Source organism: Mangifera indica, chromosome 4 (genome assembly GCF_011075055.1).
Source record: "Mangifera indica cultivar Alphonso chromosome 4, CATAS_Mindica_2.1, whole genome shotgun sequence".
Lineage (NCBI taxonomy): Eukaryota > Viridiplantae > Streptophyta > Magnoliopsida > Sapindales > Anacardiaceae > Mangifera > Mangifera indica.
This window is the reverse complement of record NC_058140.1, coordinates 135,408-155,522: the sequence shown is the minus strand read 5'-3', so window position 1 is coordinate 155,522 and position 20,115 is coordinate 135,408. Positions and strand designations below refer to the sequence as shown.

Genomic DNA, 20,115 nt, shown 5'->3' with positions numbered 1-20,115 from the left:
TCCTATTATCAGGTTTGAGTGTATGTTGTTCTTGCCTAAAGGTATTGGTAATTGATTTCGAAGTACTAGTGGATTTAAGTCAAATTAATTGAATTCAAATATATATTCAACTTAAATGAGTTAAACTCAAGTTTTAGCTCAGTGTAGTTCAATATTGAGGATTCAATGATAATTCTACGATGAAATACCTCTTTTTAAATACTTTTTCTTTCGTAACAATTTTTTTTATTTCTCTAATAGTTTTTATTTTCCATTAATTTGTTGTCTTTTTAATGTCATTGTTTGACATTTGAGCTGACTTAAGTTTCTCATCTTGAATGCAAGCCAAACTGACCCTTGTTCAGGTTTAACTCGATTTGAATGAATTCACCAATATTTTAAAGTCTGAAAGGAGTTGTAAAGGTGAATGCTGCATTTGTTGTTAATTTATGGTTGTGTTAGTCGGATTATAGATATTAGGTATTTGATATGGAAGTCTTGGGAGATCCCAATACATAGTCATAAAATGTATAAATTGAAAGAAAATGATAGAGATAATGTGTTTGAGTCGACAGAATGAACAGGGCGAAGTCCAAATGGGCAAAACAAATAATAATAAGGAAATAAATTCAGAATAAAAGGAATAAGGTCAAGAAGAAGAAAAAGGCAAAGGTAATAAGAGATAAAGCTAAGAACTAAAAGAGGAAAGGAGAAGACAAAGTCCACACAAACACAGATGCCAAAAGTTTTTATGCTTTCAATTGCTTGTTTAGGATGGAGATCACACATGACTCTAAAGGCTTGGAGTTTTCTTTTTCCTTTTTCATAACAAAACAAAATCCACTTTTTTTTTCTGTTTCTGCTCTCTTCTTTTCACAGGCCACACCATTTTTTAGCTCTTCTAAATTTTTTGTTCTGAATTGGAGTGTTTTCTGGATCTTCTTTGATTTGGGATGGGATTGATGAAGAAGGGGAGATGAGGGTAGACGGTAGATAGATACATTAATTAATAAATTAATAATTGAAGCAAATTTCAATTTGCAAAAGACTAGACGGCTGGTCTAGTCAGATCATTTCGAAGTGACATTTCCTTGAATATATATTATAGATATAATAATAAATAAAAATAAAAAGCAGGTGGATTAATATTTTTTTGCATGAAAAATTATTTTTTTTCAAATCGAATATACGTACGTCAATTCAATCATAATAAAATATATATAATATTAGTATTGTATGTGTGTCCAAAATTTGATTGAGAAAATGGTACAATTTTATTTTAATTTCGAAAAAAAATCACATGATTGCATTAAAATTAGGTACACAAGTAAGAAAATTGAATAAAATAACTTGTTAAATAGCACCGCCGCGAGATTCCCGGCCGGTCTCTCCTCCTCGGCCACCCCACGTTTCCTCTTCTTCTTATAAATTAATTTATATTGTTAATTATTTGTTTATTTTTATAGTACAATTATTATGTCCGTTTTTACCAAATTATTATTATTATTATTATTATTATTCGTGGTTAAATTAATATTACACCTCCATATCCATTAATTACATGCGGTTCACGCTAATTATTATGTCTTTGTTAGGAATTAAGTGGAAATAAATCAATCATTAACCAGGAGATTAAGGGCTTAATCTTATTTTATTTTACTTGAAATAGATAATCGCATTTCTTTTTCTTATGACAAGACATCTTGGCGTTAAAATTTCGTGGTAAGAGATAATTATTTACTAGATTTATTTATGACTGGCGATTTCCCAACCCAAACTTTTATGAGATTCTATTGTCTACCTTTTAAGTTTGAAAAATCTAATTTTCACCTTTTATCCAATTCTATTAATAAATATTGCTTAATTTTTACAAAGATGACTATTTTAACCCTTTTTATTGAAATTACAAAAATATTTTTTAATACTTGATAAAAATATCATATTACTTATATATCTTTATTAATTCAAAAATTTGTCATTTAGACTCTTAAAAATATTAAAATTATAACCAATTTAAGAATTTATCATTTGAACTCTTAAAAAAATTTTCAATCACCAATGAGGACAAAGTAGTTGAATTGGCCATTGGTAAAGATAGTGGAGGCACAATCATGATGATAAGAGAGAGACGATACACAATTACTAATAATGATAAGAAAGAGATTAAAATTGATAGAACTTATATCTAACTTTTAGAAAACTGATTGAGGTCAATAATAAGAACAAACAGAGATGAGAGGGGAAAGAAAAATATAAAATAAAAAAATAAAGTGAAAAAAAGAATATAGAAGGATCCATATACTCTCACATAACAAAAGTAACTAAAGTAAGTGGATATTAGATAGAAATTGAAGTTTTCTAATTCAAAGGGTAAAACAGTATTTTCGTCTAAGATTGAGTGAAAACTTGTTAATAGCCTTTTTTTTTTTTTTAACATAAATTCATGCATGGTTATAATTGCAGACAGACAGAAACACAGATAATTTAAACATTAGCTATGTAGAATTATGGGTAATGGAGATGGGTGTTTTCTCATCACGTGGGCCACTGTGGGGGCATTTTCCATTTCGCCATCCATCTATCACTCTCTCTTACTCTCTGTCATTACCCAATTTGCCCGTCACTTGCTTCTTCTTCTTCTTCACACAGAGAGAGCAATTGTAGTACACTGTGTGCTTCATTTTCTGTTAGCTTATACTTGTACTAATTCCTTTATGTGGGTGCAGCTGAGATGTCACTTTTTGTTGGCAAGACAAAGCCTGGAGCTACGGTGGTTATCTTCTTCTTCTTCTTCTGCTTCTGCATGTTGGTTTTTCAGATTTGGGTTTGCTCCGACTGTCGAGCTGAAGCTATCAGGGTGTTTCCGGCATCCACAAAACTTGCCATCAACAAGGCTACCACCAACTTCCCTTCTACTAGCTCTATGAAGCAGAAGAAGAGCTTCAAACATGACCCAATCCATAAGTTCTACTTCCATGGAAAAGCTTTTTACTTCAAGACTCATGATCGCGATGATGAAGGATTTCAAGAAGATAAACGAAGAATCCCCAGTTGCCCAGATCCTCTCCACAACTAGTACAATTATAGTTATTCATTTCTTCTTTCTCCTTTTTTTTTTTTAATATTTTCACCATTTTCAGTATTTTGATATATTTGATGAATTTTATGTTCTATGTATATCCAAAATACCCAGGTTTTTCTCTTTATTTTCTTTCTAGTGTTTCCACTTTTCTTGTAATATTAGGGAGAAAAACGAGGGTATTTTGGTATTTGCTTACAACTCTCTTCACTTTCCTAGAATCAGAAACCAAGAAATGACCCCATATCATCTTCATGGCGTGTGTACAGAAGCTGAGAATTAATTGATTAATTAATTTCCGGAATCTCTGTATTTTCTGTTTTCATGTAGTAGAAGAAGTTGCACAAGTAACCTATGTATATAATTACAGAGACTCAAGAATTTTCTGTGCAACAATACAAAATTTTAATTTCTATATATCTTGCGCTAGTTTGATTTAAATTGAATGTAATTTATTTGCAAAAATTAGGTATTGTTTCAAGGGTTTAATGCATTTGGAAGCTTCCATATCTTATAAAATTTAAATCTAATATATTAATTGATTGATTGATTAATGAATTAAAATCCTTTAAATGTAATAGGTGATTACCCTAACTACCAAAATATGATTTCACCTCTCCTACCTTGTTAATTAATTGCTAATGGCAATAAAAGTGATAGCAGGATTATTTCACAGGTGATTTTATGGTATCACCATAGTTTTGCCTGCTCCTTACCATGGACTTAAGTTTGATTGGGTTCGTTGTGTACCTAGTATTGCATTTGCAAGGATGCAATCCACATAATTCTCTACAAATAATTCATTATGAGTCATAACACCATTCTTATTACTGACATTTGAAGCATGTTTTCTTTGAGTTGAAACATACGTATTATACACTCTATCTAGAACGCAAACCATGCATCAGACTGTGTTGTGAAAGAAGAGACTTACCTTTGTTGATGCCTTCTTTGTGTAATATTAGTATTCAATCTTATGACATATATAGATAGTCTCAAGTCTCTCAACTACGTTTATATAGAAATGTAAACAAATGGCTGTTTTTCATATGCCCTTGTGAAATTGATTAAGATCAAACATACTCACAATCAAATGTTTTATACTTATATGTTAACAAAATCCTTACATTTTTACGATAATTATGAACTTATTTTTAATAATATTTTATCTCAAATGAGACAAATCATATAAACCCAATAATAAAACTATATATTTATATATATATAACCATGAATATTAATTTACAATAAAACTATATGTATATAAATTATATATTATTATATAATTTGATGATTTTGAATTAAAAATAAAATAAAACTCAATTACATTATAATATATCATCTGTGTATTCAAATTGTATGTATATATATAACATCGCTTATTAATTTATATATTAATATTAATATATCACCGTATGATTAAATAAATTTGAATTAAAAAATAAATCAATTTCCAATCACATCACATCATTACTATACAAATGGGTATACCTAATGTTACTATACACGTAACAAATATAGTATTTATAAGGATATGGTTATGGTGCATGCAAAGCAAGAATGAGAATTGCAAAAGGAAAGAAAGTGGGATCAATCCAAACTTTTGGAAAGAGATTTCATGAAAAGAGTTGAAAGAAAATATTAAAAAAACAGAAGAAAGCAAAGCAGTTGAATTGAAAGTTAGATGGACAGTAGTGATTGTAAATTAGTGTAAACTGGAAAGTTGCATAGTATAGTATTTAATTAATTGCTCATTCATTCCAGTGAACATTTTGTCTTGTTTAATGCACAGAAGAAAAAAGTGCATCAAGACAAGAAACAATCGAGTGTTTACACAGAAAAAGGAAACAAAAATGTAATTTCAATATTCTTCGAATTTATAATTACTGCATGTTTGGGGAAAATTATAAGAAAGTGCATATATATATACACACATATATGTTTTTGTCCTCGTATTTTGGGTGATGATAATAGCAGAGGAAATCGATGTAAGAAAGAAAGAGCCGCGTATTATGCGGCCACGAGAGGTTATGAAAATAACAGAAGAATACAATGTTTTTTTTCTGGGTTTTGTTGATTTGTTTTCTAGTGATTTGGATTTGGAATCAAATTGACTCTCTCTCTAACACAATTCCGTTTACTTGTATGTCTCATCTCATATTATTCTTGTTATATTACATTTCAAATACCCACTACTTAGCATTGAAATTATAACAATTCACAAAATATATAAAAGATGTTAAGTTTGTGTGAGTTCTTTTACATCATTTGAAGACAGTGAAAAAATTGGTACTCTTAAGATTTTTTTATGTTGTAAAATCCAATCCAAAATGAATAATATTTTGATATTATTCAGCATTGCTTACACAACCCGTTGAGCATGTCACAGGCTAACCTGACCCTTTGACATATCTAAATTTGACCATGTGTATTGCAATAGTAGAGTTTCCCACAAGAAAGGTATTGAGAATGGAGCACTGAGATGCCGAATTCAAGGTAAACTATTGTTTGGGCTATATGGCCCAAAAAGCAGCACCAAAAACAATATCCACATAAAATGGTCCGACCCATTTATCTAGGCCAAGCCCAAGCTCAATCAAATCATACTGACTCTTACACAAATTTTTTCTCTGACTAAGAAAATAGCAAAATCTCTACTATGTTTAGTTAACGAAAGTATGAAACCCTATCTACTACATTGACCAAAGATAATTGCTAAATTAGCATTTAGTGATTACCTATACAATGCAAAAATTCGAGTTTGTGGGTCTCTTTTAAGCTTTCAACTATCTACTTAATCGGCCTTATCATTGCAAACATATTTTTAATGTGTTTTTGGTTTGATTAATCTTTTATTATAAAAAAACAATAAACTATCGCAAAAATCAATTACCCTTAATATTAATAGACATAAATTCCATAATATATTAAACTAGATTTACCAAGTAAAGGTAATATTGTCATAATATTAAAATTACTTTAGTGATCCTTCAAACTTTAACGTGCTTTTGGTTAAGATAATATTTTATTACTAAAAATAAAATATTGTCACAATGATTGATTACTGATATAAAATATTATTATATTTGATTTAATGTAATAAAAAATTACTAAAATGTTATTTTAATTAAATGTCTTGGTGTTAATTATTTTAAAATATATTAGGGTATTTTTGTCCTCAAAAACTTAATAAGTAATAATAAAAAATATTAAATCAATATTATATTGATATTTTTTAATATCTAAGATGAAGTTAATTAATTAGATTGTCTATCGTATCACTATTAATAATATAAGATTACTAAAATTTTTTATTACTTATAAACAGAACCCTAAATCTTAAACCTTAAACTAATATAAGTAACAAAAAATAGATTAATAGAGTAATTTTTTAACCTTTAAACCAAACACCCCTAAAGAGAATGTGATAAAATCATTTTCTATACTATCTATCATATTATCTTAGTATTAAAATATGACAATAACTTTTTATAATCTAACAAAACAAATAATAATTGATTGATTATTAGAATAATCTTGTATTGTCTAATCAAAGGCACTTTAAGGGAGCGTTTGGTTTAAGTAATATTTTATTACCAAAATAAAAAGATTTCTTGATGATAAATTATTTAGAAGATTATTAGGTATAAATAATTATTATGTTTGATAAAATTTAGTAGGTATAAATAATTATTGTATTTGGTTAAACGTAATAAAAGATTACTAATAAATTAATTTACTTAAATGTCCTTGAATATAATTATTTTTAAATTATTTATCATATTAATTAAAAATAAATTTATTTTTGTCTCAAAAAATTAATAAATAATAACATAATTATAATAAAAATCAAGATTATCTCGGTAATCTTTAAATACCTAAGGTAAAAGTGATAATCAGATTATCACATCTATTCTCTGTTACGTTAGCATTAATAATAGAATATTACTGTAATATTTTATTACTAACAAACAAATAAGAAAATAAAAGATAGATTACCAAGGTAATCTTAAAAAACCAAAACCAAATGCCCCCTAAAGGATTTCTTAGATATACAGTGAAGATTAAACTATGTTCTACATGTCAATTTGATTGAACACCTATTAATTGTATTACTCACAAAAAAATTTAATGCAACTAAATTTTGTAATTTAACCGCTACCCACTCAATATATATACATATATATTGTTTTTACAGAGTGCACAGAATAAATATTTTTAATCAATTACTTCTGGGTTCTAGATTCTCAATCAATAGTATGAAAACTTTCATTAATTAAAAGTTCCCATATATGAATAATTGAAAACCATTGGCTATCAATCTTGGGCGCCCACAGTCCCATCCGTTTTTTTGACTTTAGACTTTTCTTTTTAATAATACATTTATGTATACCCATTTTACAAATAGCTATGATGAAATAATTTTAAATTTAAAATAATATTTAATTATATTTTATATATATATATATATATATATATATATTTATGTATTTAAAATAAATATGTATAATAATATTTTTTTATTATTATTGCAATGCATGGACTCCTGAAAATCAGAAGTGATTACTTAGTGTAAACTATTAGATTGTAGACTTTTTATTAATTTGGTCTGAACTCGTGCACTGCACATGCCTTTTCAATTTTTCACACGATATCATATGAAGGTTTAATTACAAGGCCAAAAGACTATTTCCCACCCAAGGTTTGATGCTTTCTAAAGTTCCACTAGTAGGGTTTGAAAAATCCGAAGTCTCTTCCATATGTTGTTAATGTTAAAAGAATCTATTAATGAGCAAGGGTATTTTAGTATTTTACTTCAGTAAATATACATGAAACATTTATAAAAGTTGAAACAGTAAATTCAAAATGTAAAATCACTTAAAAAAATGAACAACTGCAAATAATATATGTGGGGAAGAATTCCCACACACGCAACACTGTGCATACTAACTCATGGCATGCATTTTCCTTCCATGTCATTTGCAACGAAGAACGTGGACAATTTATTTGCAATGGATGGAATGACAATAATCGAGCAGGACACGTGGATGGTAGATGAAAAACGCGACGATGGAAAAATGATTTGGCGGCGCATATCGCCACGCTCGGGAGCAACGCTGGTAGGCACAATAAATGCGATAATGATTTGAAATGGATGATTCAAATTTTTCTGAGCAGAGATCAATGACTAGGAAGAGTTACAGAAGAAAACATTCACTGTAATATCGACATTATAAGGGTGTTATGGTAATTTAACGAGAATTAAAAAATCACAAAATAATTTATTAATTTATTATTCGGAGGATGAATGAAAACGTGACATGTAGGCTATTTTTTCAAACTCTTTGTAAAAAAAAGAATGAATGAAATACTTTATTTGTTTCCCTTCTTCGACGTTTAGTCTTCCTGAGAAACTCTTTTGAGAACTTGGGGAGATTTGTGAGCTTTTGAGATGTTAAACGGTGAATAGCATTGCAAAGGCAGTGATGACATCAACAAGAGTGAAGCAGTACAATTTTTAGCAAGAAGGATGACCACCTTAAACGAAAAAGGTTATGTGGGGTTTTGCTTTTTACTAACGACAACAACTATCATTGGAGTGTTCTTTCGTGTCTTTTGAAGCACCAACAAGGCCGAAGACTACTTCAACTGAGTGCGATAGAAGTCATTTCGTACCGTTGAGGTTTGTTTTATCCACGTTGTTTTATTTGTTCCAAAATCTACTGTGCTTGTATTTTTGTTGTTGTTTTTCTATGTTGGAATGATTTTTTGATGAGTCTTGTGTTGTTGTGGTTTAGCGTCATTGTTGACTAATGTATGTTTTTCTAGGGTTAATATTACTGTATATGGTTTTGCATGAGAATAGCATACTGTAGCTACAATATGATAATTTAGGGTTTTGTCATCGTTATATATTTTGTATTTTTGTATGACAGAACATATGAAGTCCTTGATAGGTTATATTATATGTTTGTGTGTTTACTGTCTATATATATAGCTCTGTTGTGATTAAAATTTAACTTATGTTTAGGATTTGATTGCAATGAACTTATGGTTTAGGGTTGAGTTCTCCTGGGGTTTGTTTGTTTGATATTACTATATGTTTATATCAATATGTTAGTTTGTGATAAATGCTTTGAACTTGTGATTATTGTTATACATGAACTTGTGTTGCTATTTCTGTTTGATTTTTATTTGGTTTGTTTGTTACACATATTATTGTGTGATTACTGTTATGAACTTGTTTTATAATGATATATTTATGAACTTTTTATCACTTGTTTATGCTTATTTTTGTAATGTGTTTACTATATGTTAGTATGCGATTACTGCTATGAACTAATTTAAGGTTAAAATCTTTATGAACTTTTTATCACTTGTTTTATGCTTCTTTTTATAATGTGTTTACTGTATGATTTATTATTTCTGTGACTAAATTAGTTTACCAAATGAGTTGATCAAATTATTTCTATGCTTATTGTATGTTATGAGTGAATAATGTAACTGAATTAGTTTATCAAATGATTAATTGCTTGGTTGCTCTAAATATGTGATTTAACATAACTTCATGTAGCATTTATTTTTATAGGATGGTGCCATCTATGCAGTTTAATCTATGATTTCACGTATGCAGTTTTGATTGCAAAATTAACAATGTGGATTCGGGTGAGTACAATTACATCGTTTTCATAAAGGATATAAAAAATGCATTGCTAATGAGAATGAAGAAGTGTATTTGTACCCGGTGAGAAAATATTAGTTACGACAAGGAAGCCTAATAGAGAGGAAAGATTTGTAATAGATTGCGATGAAGAAGTGTGCGATGTCTTTGCATAATATGTGGAAGTTGGAGTTAAAAATATTGATATATTGGTGGAATTTTTTCCAATTAACATAGTCAAAAGTAAGCCAACATTGCCACCCATAGACACTAAATTCCAGCCACCCCCATAACCACCTCAGTCACCTCCACAACCAACCCAACCATTCCCACAACCACCTCAATCACCTCCACAGTTAGCCCAACCATCCCCACAACCACCTAAATCATCCTCACAACCTACCCAACCATCCCTACAGCCACCTCAATCACCTTCACAACCTATAAATGATTAGAGTAATGAATTTGATAAAAGTGAGACACAATTTCATGATGATGTGTATCATTGGAGTGATGTTTCTAAAGATGACAAAAAGGTTATTGAAGACGATGAGAAAAATCCAAGTGAGAATAAGTCAGTGATAAAGGTTAATAATAGAGCTAAAAATGAAAGAGAGACAAATGATGATCTATCTAACTATAAGGATGAGAGCAGAAATGAAAAATTGATTCTTCAAGCACAGAGAGTGATGTTGTAGCTAGGTTATCAAGATTTATAACGGGTAAAGCTTTCACTTATGCACCCGATGGAAAAATACATTTTGAGGTGGGTCAAGTCTTTGAAAGTGTAGACCACTTTAGAAAGATCTTAAGGAATTACAACATTCAAAAAGGCTTTGAGGTGAAGAAAATATCTAATGAAAAGAGACGAATTAAGGTGGTTTGTAAAATTGATAGCTGCCCATTCCATCTTTACACTGTCATGATAGTGGATGAGTAGTCGTATCAAATTAGAATCTATAAAAATAACCACACTTGTTTGTGAGTTCAAAACAACCCGGATGTATCTGCTGCTTAGGTTGTAGAAAAGATAGGTGATTTCATAAGGTCACAAAAAAGTTCAAGTATTAAGTCTTTAGTAGACCAATTGGAGAAAGATTACTTTATTAAAGTGAACAAGAAAAGTTATACCATACAAGGAAGATTACTACTAGGATGACCGTGAAGAAGCACTCGGACTCTTTCAATTGGTTGTTCAAGTATTGTGAAATACTTAGGGAGAGTAATCCATGGTCGATGGTAGTTTTAAAAGTAATAAGGGAAGAGATAACACCCACCCCTTGGTTCCATAGATTTTTTGTAAGTTTTTCAGCCCAAAAAAAAGGTTTCTTGAAGGGATGCAGACACTTCATTGGCATTAATGGTTGTCACTTAAAAGTATATTTTGGAAGGTTGTTGTTGTCAGTTGTTTCGATTAACGTTAACTGTGAAATATTTCCACTAGTTATTTGTGTTTGTATGGTGGAGAACAATAACCTTTGGGGTTATTTCATAAAGCTTCTACATGATTTTTTAGGGGATGTGCATTATATCACTTTCATGAGTGATAAGCCAAAAGGCCTAATTAATACTCTGGAAACATAGTGGCCTAGTGCAAGTAGCAGATTTTGTGCGAGGCATGCGTATATGAACTTCAGGAAGAATATTTTGGGCATACGACTAAGAAACCTATTCTGGAATGTCTGTAGAGCAGCAAATAAGATTGACTTTCAAGAAGCATTGTCACAAGCTAGGTTGGTGGATGAGAAGACTTACAAATGAATGATAGATAATGAGCCCGATCAGTGGTCTCGATTTGGTTGTAACACCACTTCCAAATCAGACCACATAACAAATAACATGAGTGAGCCTTTTAACAGTTGGCTAGGGGAAGAAAGAGAGCTCCCCATTTTGAGCTTATTGGAACTATATTGAAGGCGAATCATGACAAGGCTGCAGAGTAGATAAAGGGTTGCATGTTAGTGGGAACTCCACTACCCCCACTAGTGTATGCAAGGCTGAAAAAAACATTGAGGCAACTAAAAATGTCTAGATTGTACATCTGGGTTTGATGAAATTTAAGGTGATCGACATAGTTATTCTACTTAGTAGAATCTATACCTTAGATCTTCAAAAAAGAACATGTGATTGTGGCATGTGGCAGCTTTCTAGGGTCCCCTGTCAGCATGTTATTGTCTCAATATTGCATATGAATTTCCCTTCGTTTAATAACTTTGTTGATGAAAAGCTTATGATTCCTACATACAAGCAAACTTATGCCGATATGATTCATCTAGTTTCAGATAAAAGGAACTAGCTAGATAGTGTTGAAGAGAAGTTGCAACCTCTATTTAGACATCTCACTGCTAGTAAACTGAGGAAGACAAGAATAAAGACCCGAATGAAGAACGAAAGAGAATACAGACCTCTACAGTTCGCTACAACCTTTGTCATGAGATGGGACATAACAAAAGATCGTGCAAACGTACTCCTTCTAATGAAAACAGAAGAAATCAGAAGGTATATCTAATATGTGTATCATTTTAATTAATTATACATATTTGCTTATATCTAATGCTTCATATTTAACTATAAATAGAAAAGAACAGTTCTGACTATGAATGCATAATCTGCGAGGTCCCAGTTTGCTAAAGCTTCATCTTCTAGGGAACTTGCATGAATGGTTCTGAAATGCAACATGTGGTAATTTGTTGTCTGTATCTTCATTTTCATTTTCAGTTTACATTTCTGCATCTCCTAATCAAGGTTTCTACATCTTCTAAGCATCTGTACAATTACCAAAACCCTGTTTTGCTATGAAGGAGACTGCATTGTGGATACTAAATGTTTTATTTTCATGTCTTGTTGATGAAGTTTTTTGGTTTTGAAATTCATGATAGAGTTGTTTTGATAAGGGGGAGATTAAGATGAGTGAAGAAATAATGTTTGCTACCCATGTTTTACTGTAATTAACTATGGTGGAACCTTAGTTTTTGTATGTAAAGTGTGTGTGCTACATTTTAATGTGAAATGCTGCATAAATTATTTTGTAAACACACTTGTTTGAAAGTGGCATTATGTTTGGTTTCCCGAGGTTTACATGTTGATTTTGTGTTGCATTATGTTCAGTTTGAGTTGTGAATTGTTTGCTTTTTAGGTTTACATGTTCATTTTAACTTGTTTAATCAACAGTTTCAATTGAGTTTTGTTGCATGCATTATTTGGTTTTGATTTTTAGTTACTTTCCAGGATAAAATTTTGATTTTCAGAGTTTGTCCATTTCAGATAACGTATACAACAAAAATGCTATGATTTTTATTCTATTGTTTTACATTTTCAAGTCCAATTGAATTCATCCAGAGCAAAAAACATGAAAAGATGCTGGCCTGCAATTGTAGTTCTATGGACCATGATTTTGATGTTGCTATTTTACATTTCCAACCTTACAATTGCAGTTCTGTAAACAAAAAATTGGTAATCTAGATCAATGGCAAAATGGTCAAATTTGCATAAATTTATAAATTAATTACTGAATTTATATTTTGTAATTGAGGGTACTTTTGTAATTTCAATTTTAAAGGGTAAAACAGTCATTTCGTTCGCAAACTAACATATTCTTATAATGTTAATAGCGCATAGGTGGAACTTCGAATTTTTCAAACCCCACGGATAGAACTTTAGGAAAGCATTAAACCTTAGGTGAGAAATAGTTCTTTGACTGTAGTTACAATCCTATATCTCATCACGTTGATATTAACACTTGTTTATTTTAGATAATCTTAAGTTGGTGAAAATAAAAAATTACCATAAATATATATATATATATATATATATATATATATATATATATATATATATATATATATATAAAATAATGATATATTATTTTACTCAAATTGTTTTAAAAGATTAATAAGTATAAATTAATATTGTATTTGATTTTAATGTATTTTTAAAAATATTTTTCATATAGATATTATATTATAATTTTTTTTATATTATTATCTTATAATCATAATGATTGTCTTATTGTCAATGTATATTTTTATGAAGGGAAATGATTATTTCTCACCCAAATTTTAGTTCAATCTCAAAGTCACACTCGGGGGATAAAAAACCTAAAGTCCCACTCATGACCAAACTATCGTCCAAATTTCCAGTTAGAGACAAAGATAAAATCATCATTTTACCTATAAACTTTGAACTTCAAAATTTTTATCATTTCCCCCTTCTAGGTTTAAAAACTAACATTTCAACCCATCCTCAAAGTTTGAAAAGTTTAGATTTCACCTTTAGGATTTGCTTCCTTCTCCGGCCACCACCGATGGTCAACTCTTTCTACTGATCTTCCTTCTTCGGTTATAAAAGACAACGGAGGACAAACCTTAGCGTTGTCTATATCTAGAAAAACAGACAAAGGACAACGTGATGAGCGATGAAGGACGACAAAGTCGTCCTTCATCATCTGGGTCGTGTCGTCTCTTCGTCGCACCATGCGATGAGGAGATCTCATCTCTTTGTTGCACCACCGCCTTCCACCAAGAGAAGGAGGAGGCCGGAGACAACTCTGGAGATGACATCAGAAGATAAAGTTGAAGAACGGGGGTGAAACTACTGTTTTTGAAAGTAATGGGGGATGACTGCGTTTTGAAAAATATGGAAACTCTGGATTTATCGGTGAAAATGTTACTTTTCAAAGTTTAAAAACATTAGATAAAAGTAAAATGTTAGTTTTTAAAACTTAAGGAGGTGAAAAGTAATAAACTTTATAATTTTTAATATAAACAGTAAAATGATTATTTACCTCTTCCTTTAACAAAAAAAATTAACAGAAGTTTGGTCATGGGTGAGAGTTTGAATTTTTTATCTCCCATGGGTGTGACTTTGAGATTGAACTAAAATTTAAGTGGAAAATAGTCTTTTCTCCTTTTATGAAATATCATTTATGTTATTGATATTGACGTAGAGGTTTGGCATAGCTAAATTGTTCGTGTGACATTCTTGAGTATACAATTCTTCAAGGTTCATCTTGGTTATATTTATCATAGACTTAAGTCTCAACAACTTCATAATTCTAGACCAAATTATATAGGAATGACTTATTTCCTTCTTTAGTAATGTATATGACTCCACTCATGCACTTCTCAGTCTTGACCATATATGCTCTTCTTTTATTGTATGTGTCAAGATTATTCACTTTGAACTATGACAATATGTACTTGGATTTTTTTTTTTTGGTTTATTGTAAAATGTATTGATTTTGCATTAAAAATATCACAAAATGGTGTCAATACGACATATAAATAAATTAACATGTTCTGTAAATTAAATAACACATTTTTTGGATGAATTATCTGTCAATATTCTATCATAATTGTGTAATTAGAAACTTTCATTATAATTTAAATATTCATTTTTTAATTATAAAATAAAACATATTCATATTTATTAGTTTGCTCAAATTAATGGATAATAGAATCTCGTTAAACCCATGAATTTTAACTCAGTCTCACTATAACTTCATCCTTCTCAAAAATACTTTGTAGTTAATTGGTGTTACTTTAACCTGAATGGATACGTATTGAACCAAATCTTAATAAGAATAAATTCAAACTTAACTTAAATATAAAGTAATTAGTTTGAATTTGAGTTTGAGTTAATTTAAAAGACAAACAACGATATCTAAAGAAAAAATCATTAAATATAATAACTAATTCTTGAATTTGAGTCAAATTGAAATTTTAAATTAATTTACCTTATTTGACCTAAATATAAATTCAATCTCAAATCGGTTTGGTTGAAAGCTTTAATCAATTAAATTTGACTTTGACGATCAAGACCGCATATGTGTATTAATATTTCATAATATATAAAAGATGAGGAAAGAAAAGAAGGCATTGGGAGAGAAAATGGAATGGTTGAGAATGTAATAAAGTGGTGCATGTGGGGTAATTCTAAAACAAGTAAAAGAAAAGCAAAGAACAAAATCTGGCTGAATAGGTTTGAAATTCAATATTCATAGATGAAATATTTATTAATTTTCCATGAAAAAACATTTACCGAATAAAATTTACCAAAATTTGGCGTAACATAAAAGCTAACGCCTGGTTTTCTGCTCTTCTTCTCACTACTTAATATTGAACCACTACGCTTTCTCCCCTTCACCAACTCATCGTCAATCCATTTGTCACTTCTCTTCCTCAATAAATACTCCTCTCTTCCCCTTCTCCTTTTCTATCAAGCATGAGGATGAGTTGCAATGGTTGTAGATCCTCCGAAAAGGTTGCAGTGATGATTGCTCCATCAAGCCTTGCCTTGATTGGATAAAATCTTCCGATGCCCAAGCCAATGCTACTCTCTTTCTTGCAAAATTCTATGGCCGGGCCGGCCTTATCAACCTCATTGAGGCCGGCCCCCAACACCTTCGCCCTGGTATGTTTGTTTGTTTATATGATGTGGGTTTGATTCTGAGTGTGGGTTTGATGTGCCATTAACATGAGTGTTTTGATGATTAATTTACAGCTATATTTAGGTCACTTCTGTATGAGGCTTGTGGGCGGATTGTGGATCCGATATCAGGTTCAGTGGGGTTGCTTTGGTCAGGGAAATGGGTTCAATGCCAAGCGGCGGTTGATGCTGTCCTCAAAGGCAAACCCATAAGCCAAAACTCTTCTTCAACTTTTTATTCTTCTTCTAATTCATCAACAACGACAATTTCTTCTGCATTACACCAGTTTCCCCTTCTCAAGATCTACGATATCCGCCATGCTTCCAAGGAACAACCCACTTCCAGTTCAGACCTCATCACCAATACCTCCCGCTTGAAGCGTTCCTGGAACCGCAGTCCCAAAGCCCCGGCCACAACTGTCGCAACCAAAGGTACGGATCTTGACTCATCAATATTGATGACTCCACTTGGCAATGCAGAGAGCTCGTTGCAGACGGTGGAGGCCCGGAGCTCTGTTGGGTTAGAACTAACTTTGGGTTTAATCAGTAGTTCCAATGATAGCTAGCTAGTGAAAGAGTAACAGGTGTAAACTCTGAGTTGGGCAATATGAATACACATATAGTCCTTTTGATTAGCTCTTAATTATAATCAAGCTTATGTTTTATCAGTTAATTGGATCATAACTTGTGGTTAAAGATTGATATACTGATTGATTATATAATCAAGGTAATGATTTTGAGGGTTTGGCGGTGGGGAGAATCCACATTGAGTTGAGAGAGGAGACAGGTGCTCAACATGCAGCGCCATTGGAGTTTGTGACTGTAAAAGTATATACAATTTTTCTTGCATGGATTGTTCCATGAGGACATTGCTTTGGTGGTTACCTTACCTCTCCAATTTTCGAATATTTCGTTAAGAATATGAAAATCCTGCGTGGAGCTGACTCCTCTCCAGATCTATAGTAAAATTTTAAGGAAACATAACCGGGAAAAAAAAAAAAATCAAATGATGATGTAATTGCCTATATATGTTGCAGGATTTTTTCTTAAATAAATGCATTAACAATTAATGCCATAATCCTAACCTTTGGCAAATAGATGTGTAATTTCAATTGGAGCTTAAATTGAATAAGTTAAATTTAAATTAATTCAAAAGTTAATTTGAATCAAATAAAAAATTAAATTAATTTTAAAGAATTTAAATACCAATTTGTTGATTCATCTTTCTTTATTTAAGTTGACCCTTATTTAGATTTGGGTCGCATCAAACCTTACTCTACTGCTTCCTTCTTATTTTACAATATATATATTTTATTAAAGGCCAAAAGATTATTTCTCACCCAAGTTTTATCATATTCTAAAAATATATCTATGATGTTTTAAAAACTTAAATATTCATCTATAGGCTAACTTTTGTTTTATTTAAAAATTTATATTATTTTCTCCTATTAATTAAGAAAATTAACCATTTCCTCTCATGATTAAGTTTTAAAAAATTCATTTTTCCCCTAGCTCTAGGGTTTTATACTTTTCAAATTTTTTCTTTTGCAACCACCTCCACGAACTTTTTAAACCTTTGTTTCACCTCCCATTTCTAGTGTTTCATCTCCAATGGTTCAATAGACAATGGCTAAATGATGTTTCATTGCCTAAAAGTGTCAAAGAAGGACGATAAAGTGTTGTTCTCTTTAGACACTTCTAGACAATGAAGTGTCATCCTTCATCAACACATTTGAATGATGAGGGCCATTGTCATTTCATCCTTTTGCCATCTAGCCATTGCCTCTTGAGCCACTAGAGATGAAACCCTTGAAATGAGGGGGGGGGGGGGGGGGGGGGGGGGGGTGTGAAACAAAGTTTTAAAAAGTTTGTGGGGGTGGTTGCAAATAAAAAATTGAAAGTATGAGACCTAGAGTTGGGTGGAAAAATGAATTTTTTAAAACTTAATTTTGAAAAGAAATTATTAATTTTCCAAATTAGGAAGGGAAAATGATATAAATATTTAAAGTTTTAAGATTTAGTGATAAAATGACGATTTTACCTTTGTCTCTAATAGAAGATTCTAACAAAAATTAACTCATAGATGAATATTTGAGTTTTTGAAACAACATAGGTGTATTTTTGAAAATAAGTTAAAACTTGAGTGAGAAATAACCTTTTTGGCCTTTTTAAAATCCAAGACACACTAATCATGTTTGGCTTAAATATAAATAAGTAAATACCATTTTCTCATTATTATCACATAAATAATATTTTTTTCATCTAACTAAAATCAAACTTTTAAAAGATTTAAAAGCTCACAAACAATCCCTACAATCTTCTCAAACCCCCTTATATTTTAAAAATAGTATTATGAACTCAATATTTTGTTGCAATTGTTTAATTTCATAAGGTATAATTGTCATTTTTAAAATTATTGAGCGACATATTGAAATTAACAAAATTTTAAACACCCTAAACTTTTTTAAAATTTTTAAAAATGCCCTACATATTTTATTAACACTCCTAAGATTTTTAAAAATTATAGTTTGTCCATAAATATAAGATTATGCTTCATGTGCACTCCTACTTATATGAAAAGAGGAAGAATGAGGTAAAGGCGAAAGGAAAAGAAAATACATGGGTTCAACGATAATTTGAATATTTAAATGATTTTTTTTTAATTTGTGGTTATATGATTATTTTAAAAAATCAAGTAGTAGCAATAACATAATAATTTCACTTCTTAATGCTGTTTTTTTTTTTTTTTAACAGTGTTTGATTTATGGTGAAAAATTATTATTTATGCAAAGTAACGGCGGAAATGTGTTTTAACGCCAGACCTTCGGTTGGAAAAATAATTTACTCATTATATTATGTGTATTCACTTTAAGTGCACAAATAAATTCATATTTATATGTATCATTATGTGATTATATGTCACTTTATCTTTAATTTAAAATCATCTTAATCGTTGATGACACCTATCAAATGTGTATCTATTTTTGTATTCAAAATAGATACATATAATTTTATTGATAATTTAAAATAGTTTAGGAAATGTGATTATCATGACATTGTGCGGAATTAATTGACAACTAATAGATGCTTGTAATATTGCTAATGGAATTTGGCAGGCAACTGACTGAGATATTTACCACTTGTGATTATATAAGGGTGTGTTTATAATTAGAATAAAACTATGTATGTCTATTTTGAGTATAAAATTATGTATATCTATTTTAAGTATAAAAATATGTATACATTAATATGTATTATCACATGATACAATGATTTTAAATTAAGAATAAAATAATATCTAATCATGTGATAACACATATAAGTGTATACACAATTATGTACCGAAAGTAGTATATATAATATTGCTCTTGTAATTAATAATAAGTCCAATATATGTCAATTTGTGCTTTTTTAAATTAGAATATTCTTAGGTTGAATGCCTATCCCTATCTCCTATTTGAACTTTGATGAATTGACTATTTTTCACCCTTTAAGTATGAAAAGTTCTTTTACTTATTTGTTATTAAATTTATTAATCAAATTTGTTATTTTTTTTCTTATAAAATTAGTAAAAGGAAAAAAAATATCATTTGTCTTTCTTAAAGTTAAATAACCGTTTGTATGACATATTACCACATAATTAGATTGTTTAAAATTATAAATGAAGTAATATTTAATCACATGATGACATATCATTGATTGTGCACATTGTTTTATTATATATATATATATATATAAAATCTTTTATCCACCCCTAATTGATAATTATAAAAACCTAAACAAAAAATTATAGAAAGTCTAATATTGGTATTGAAATTTTGTTGCTACCTGCTGACAAACTCCTTTCTCGATACGATATTTCCTTTTAAGACTCAACTAGTGGTTGCACCATCTCCTTCAAAGATTACACTAGCAACTACTGTTGATTTCTTTATCTCTCCATTCATCATCAACACAACACCTTCTGCTC

At 30.1% G+C, this 20,115-nt stretch overlaps 1 protein-coding gene across 1 annotated transcript; it reads left to right on the top strand.

The window, feature by feature from the left end:
- Nucleotides 1-15,790: 15,790 nt before the first annotated feature.
- Nucleotides 15,791-16,818, top strand: LOC123214989 (LOB domain-containing protein 42-like). Its single transcript, XM_044635016.1, is given in 3 exon segments — nucleotides 15,791-15,966; nucleotides 15,969-16,130; nucleotides 16,221-16,818. Coding segments are annotated over 3 exon segments (678 nt in total). The 5' UTR covers nucleotides 15,791-15,941; the 3' UTR covers nucleotides 16,712-16,818.
- Nucleotides 16,819-20,115: the final 3,297 nt, after the last annotated feature.